This window comes from Colossoma macropomum, unplaced genomic scaffold (assembly GCF_904425465.1).
Source record: "Colossoma macropomum unplaced genomic scaffold, Colossoma_macropomum, whole genome shotgun sequence".
Taxonomy (NCBI): domain Eukaryota; kingdom Metazoa; phylum Chordata; class Actinopteri; order Characiformes; family Serrasalmidae; genus Colossoma; species Colossoma macropomum.
The window spans coordinates 26375735-26381028 of record NW_023494807.1 but is presented as its reverse complement, the minus strand read 5'-3'; the positions used below and the strand labels follow the sequence as shown (position 1 = coordinate 26381028).

At 44.4% G+C, this 5294-nt stretch overlaps 1 protein-coding gene across 1 annotated transcript; it reads right to left on the bottom strand.

Annotated features, from left to right (window-relative positions):
- Positions 1 to 2336: 2336 nt before the first annotated feature.
- On the bottom strand, positions 2337 to 5010 carry c1ql3b (complement component 1, q subcomponent-like 3b). Its single transcript, XM_036556269.1, has 2 exons — positions 4429 to 5010; positions 2337 to 3099 (listed from the first exon to the last, which is right to left on the bottom strand). Exons 1-2 carry the CDS (start codon positions 4996 to 4998, stop codon positions 2920 to 2922), a joined length of 750 nt encoding a protein of 249 aa, XP_036412162.1. The 5' UTR covers positions 4999 to 5010; the 3' UTR covers positions 2337 to 2919.
- Positions 5011 to 5294: the final 284 nt, after the last annotated feature.

Below are 5294 nucleotides of genomic sequence, written 5' to 3'. Positions count from 1 at the left end.
CTGAGTTTCTTGTTGTTCTTTAATCAGTTTGTGTAATAGCACTGCCTGTTCATTTGAATGGGACACCTTTTTGTAACAGTTGAATGTTTAGAACTAATGGCTAATGAAGCAGTTTCTTTGAGGCATCTACATCCAGCCAATACATCATCTGTGGTGGAGCAGGTGGCTTCTCTGAGTGACTTCCTTTCAAAACAAATGGCCCTGTCATTGGCTCTCGGTGAGTAACAGCGTAAGGTTAAAAAGAACTTGCAGAGAGTGAGCCATCACACGCTAACTCTGAGGCAGCAGAGCATGTTGTGTTTTGAATAACACTCTTTTGGATCGGTTTCTGCATGTGTTATGAGAGAGTTGCTTGAGTTTTATGGGTTGTCATGACAACAAAATGCATGGAAAAGTCACCGTTTTTCTATAAACAGAAATAAATCTAAAGCAGCACCAAATCTTGCTGTTGATTTCAGTGTCAAAAACGTAGATCATACTGGTTGATTCTCAGACCCTAAGGCTACTTTCAGTCTCTTTATATTAGAACAGACTGTAATAGATTTGTAATCTTTCAGTGATGTAGCAAATGAATGCCAATTTCAATTAAGAGACTAAAAAAGAGATACAGTTGTTGCTGCCATATCAAAACTTCCTCGAACGCCACTTCTCATTTTTTCACCATTTAAAACCACCAACTGCACTTTACATTATGTAAACATTTCTCGATAATTGGACGAGCAGAATGTTTGTGTTTTTGTTTTTTATTCCCTTTCTGAGGCCTATTTACAGTCATATGCAAAAATTTGAACACCCCCGGTCAAATTGCATGTAAGTGATAAGTTATCATATCCTCTACAGGGGAGAAACTGAAGTGTGTACAAATCTGGCATAAATGTAGTATTTGCTACACAACAGATTAGTAATGCTTATTTGGGGTTCCTTTGTTCTTATAGGGTGTTCAGGACCCCCAGCCCCACCTCAATTTGAACTTACACGATTTTGTTTTTGAAAAGTGAGTGAAATTTGGTTTTCCACGTAATGGGCCCTTTAATGTTAAAGGGGAATTCCACCAATTCTTCAAATTCTAAGTTAAATAGTTGAAATGCAAATATAGATATTCAGAGTGGTTTGATGTGAAGTGCTCAGATGTAGAGAAACCTACTTAGTTAGAATTGCTCACAATGGTGGTGATAGGAACCAGACGCCTGAAGAGTTTAATGCTTAATAAGGTTTTGGCCCAAATCATTCATTCACTCAAATGTGTGTGTATACTGAAGTCCATCTGTTTCTCTGCATACTTTGTTAGCCCCCTTTTACCCTGTTCTTCAGTGGTCAGGACCCCCATGGACCCTCACAGAGCAGGTACTATTTGGGTGGTGGATCATTCTCAGCACTGCAGTAACACTGATGTGGTGGTGGTGGTGTGTTAGTGTGTGTTGAGTGGATCACACACAGCAGTGCTGCTGGGGTTTTTAAACACCACAGTGTCACTGCTGGACTGAGAATAGTCCACCAAGCAAAAATATCCAGCCAACAGCGTCCTGTGACCACTGAAGAAGGACTAGAGGATGACCAACACAAACTGTGCAGCAGCAGATGAGCTATCGTCTCTGACTTTACATCTACAAGGTGGACTGACAACGTAGGAGTGTCTAATAGCAGCACTGCTGTGTCTGATCCACTCGTATCAGCACAACACTCACTAACACACCACCACCATGTCAGTGTTACTGCAGTGCTGAGAATGATCCACCACCCAAATAGTACCTGCTCTGTGAGGGTCCATGGGGGTCCTGACCACTGAAGAACAGGGTAAAAGGGTGCTAACAAAGTATGCAGAGAACAGTCTGTAATTGTAGAACTACAAAGTGCACCTATATAGTAAGTAACAAGGAGGTGGTCATAATGTTATGCCTGATCAGTGTACATATATATGGTGTTGTAAGGCAAAAGAGTCCATTGTTTTTTTCACATTTATCGCTATTATACCATCACCATCATCATTACATATGAAAACTCATAAGGCATGTGTAGGTTTGCTGGTGATTTTGGATAGTAAATAAAATGGTTTCATTTGTGTTGTACACATTATGACCCCTGGTTCCTATCACCGCCACTGTAAAGACATCAGGGTCAGTACATTTCTCTGCTATGCAGCATTTGACATGTACCCACTTTTAATGACTATTTACATCTCAATTTTGAAAACTGGTGGAATTCTCCTTTCAGAACATTTACTTCTTTGCGTACAACATGACCATATCAGAGACGCCAGGTTTTGTTACGACAGTGATGCAATGCTTCATTACTCACATAAGACTGTGCAAATGAACAAAAGCATATCAGAGCGGAGGGCAGTTTGTAACAGGAAGATGCTTTTATTTTACATTGTCTGTCCGACATAATAAAATTCATGACGTTTATAAAAACAAAGCCTATCAGAGGTGCAGCACTGTAACCAGCCATCATTGAAACGTCTTAATGACAGGTTGATAATTGCTCTAACTGTTAATAAACAGAGTTTTCCCAGGATCTGAGCTGAAAGAATGTTTTAGATGGAGTGGACACAGCAGACTCAAGCCTGGTCAACAACAAACACAGCATGGCAGATAATTCTTTAGCCTTTTTTTTTTTTTTTAAACGTCACAGTGATTTGTCTAAAATCTAACCGGTGGGGGTCACATGCGGGTTACTGCTTCCAACTGCTGATCACTTTTGGCTCCACGTCAGTGTTCATGAAATATGGTGGAGCTCACAAAGTTGTTACAGACACTGTGACCCTCTTGTCCAACTTTAGTGATGGTAACAATTTGAGTGAATTCTTTGTCTCGTCATTTCACACGTAGCCTGTTTAACGTCTCTGGGTGAAGAGTTAAGCATCAGCACCTGACCTCTATCCATCTGTCCATTCGTGCATGCAGAAGGTCTTGGTGTGCACTAATCGGCATAAAGCATGAAACCTGAGAACGTGCTATATTTGTTGCTGTTGCCTCCATGTGCCTTGCCTCCGTCCAGCTTGATGTAGATCTCATCTCCAGGCTCCAAGTGCAGCACAACGCTGTTGCTGGCGTAGTCGTAGTTTTGGTCTGCGTCCTGTGCGATGGCGCTCGCCCGCACCTGCAAAAATAAGCACTCACTTAGGAAGTGAACAGAACTAAACTGAGGGTTTGTATGCCTGTGGTTATTTTTCAGGACCATGGACAGCAAAGTCTGCAGTGTTTCATAAACACACAGCAGAATCCAGTTTCCAGTCCTGGTTTTTAAATACTGGTAGTTAACTAACGCTCATCTACTGTTACACCTACCAGTAATTACAAAATCCAGGACTGGAAACTGGATTAACTGTCAGGATCTGAAGATCTCTGATCTACAGCACTGAAGTAACATCTCAAAACCAGAGGGTTCTTTTAAATGATACTAAAGAAGCACAATGTTTGGTAGCCTAAAGAACCTTTACGTGGATGTTTTTTAAAAAAAAAGATGTTATAGTGGCAAATGAGCAAATATGAAGAACTTTTAAGGAGCCTATACTTTTAAGGAGCTATACCCATGATTTTTTTGTCTGCAACTGCAGATCCAAGCCAATAACCATTTATGAACCCTTATTTTCATATTTGTCCACCTGGAGACAAACATACAGATAAACACTGTAGGACTTCAGTCAACAGTTCATCTATGTTGGAGTTCATTCAATACATGATTTTGCTGTTTGGAGCCAAAATAATAATAAGCCGCACTCTGTACTTCACTGAAAACCCCCACCTTGTAGCTCCATCTTGCTGGTGTACAGCGAGACTGTAGCCCATCTGTTGGTGCAGTTTGTGTTAGTCATCCTCTTGCTCTTCGTCAATGGTCAGTTTCTGACCACAGGACGGCTGCTAATTTGTGTGGTGGTCAGAAAGTGTCCATTGATGAAGAGCAAAAAGATGGTGAATGGGACACACTTTAAAAATAAATTTTAAAACTTCTGCATTACGTGAAGTTTCTTTAAACTCACACCTTATTTATAAAAATGGGTCCGTTTAGATAAGTGTTTCTAATAAAGTGGCCAGCGATTGGAATTACAAGGTTGGTGTTTCTAATAAAGTGGAAATACAATGCAGGTGTTTCTAATAAAGTGGCTAATAAGTGGAAATATAAGGCAGGTGTTTCTAATAAAGTGGTCAGTGGGATAAATCACAAAGTAGGTGTTTCTAATAAAGTGGCCAGTGAGTGGAAGCACAATGTTGGTGTTTCTAATAAAGTGGCCAGTGAGTGGAAGCACAATGTTGGTGTTTCTAATAAAGTGGTCAGTGGGATAAATCACAAAGTAGGTGTTTCTAATAAAGTGGTCAGTGGGATAAATCACAAAGTAGGTGTTTCTAATAAAGTGGCCAGTGAGTGGAAGCACAATGTTGGTGTTTCTAATAAAGTCAGTGACTTTAAACCTGTAATTCCAACACCTACCTGGTTGTTTTTGCACAGATCAGCCCACATGCTCGTGCCGTCGCCTCCTCTCATGAGCACGTGATAGACGAAGAAGTAGATGCCCGGAATGGAGCACGTGAACTTGCCCGTGGCGGGGTCGTAGTGGTTGCCCAGGTTTGTGACCACATCATCGAACTTGAGCACCTCGTAGCCCTCGTGCTGCTTCTTGAGTCCCGCGTAAAAGGCGATTCTGGGCACGGTGCTGTACGTGGCGGCGCTGATCACACCCGTCACCCCGCGCGCCCCCGGTGGTCCCGGTAACCCCGGAGGTCCTGGTTCCCCGGTTTTTCCCGGTGGTCCCGGGGGTCCGGGAGGTCCTGGCTCCCCCCTGGGTCCAGTCCGGCCCGCGCGCCCGGGCTCGCCCTTTGCGCCGCGGATGAGCGTGGTGGGCGGCGGTTGCAGTGCTGTGCCCGGAGGCTCGCTGCCCGTGTGACCGTACGGTTCGCACACCATCCTGCACGCGCCCAGCGCCTCGTAGCGCGCTCCCGCGGCTGACCCGGCGGCCGCGCGCACCAGCACCGGGATCAGCACTACCAGCGCGAGCACCATGACGACGCCCAGCAAGCCGGCCACGAGCGCGCGCGCCCGCACGCCCAGCCTGACCGGCTCGCGCCTCGTCGTCGTCTCGCGCGCAATCTTCGCCTCACAGGAGTGTGTGTGTGTGTGAGAGAGAGTATGCGTGTGTGGAAAAGACTGAGGTCCAAAAGTGAGCGCGTGAGTGAATAAATGAGTGAGGCTGGTGCGCGTGGTCACTGCGGTTTTGGAGAGATGGAGACGCGCGCTGAAGAGAAGCGCGAGAAAAGAAAGTAGGAGAGAAGAGTACATCCCTGTGATCCCACCTGAAA

What these genes read in the sequence shown, in the direction of transcription:
- c1ql3b (XM_036556269.1), bottom strand. Translation starts at nt 4,998, where the DNA reads ATGGTGCTCGCGCTGGTAGTGCTGATCCCGGTGCTGGTGCGCGCGGCC. An exon ending in ATCTGTGCAAAAACAACCAG is followed by an intron (nt 3,100 to 4,428) that starts GTAGGTGTTGGA and finishes TTATTTTTGCAG; the next exon opens with GTGCGGGCGAGCGCCATCGC.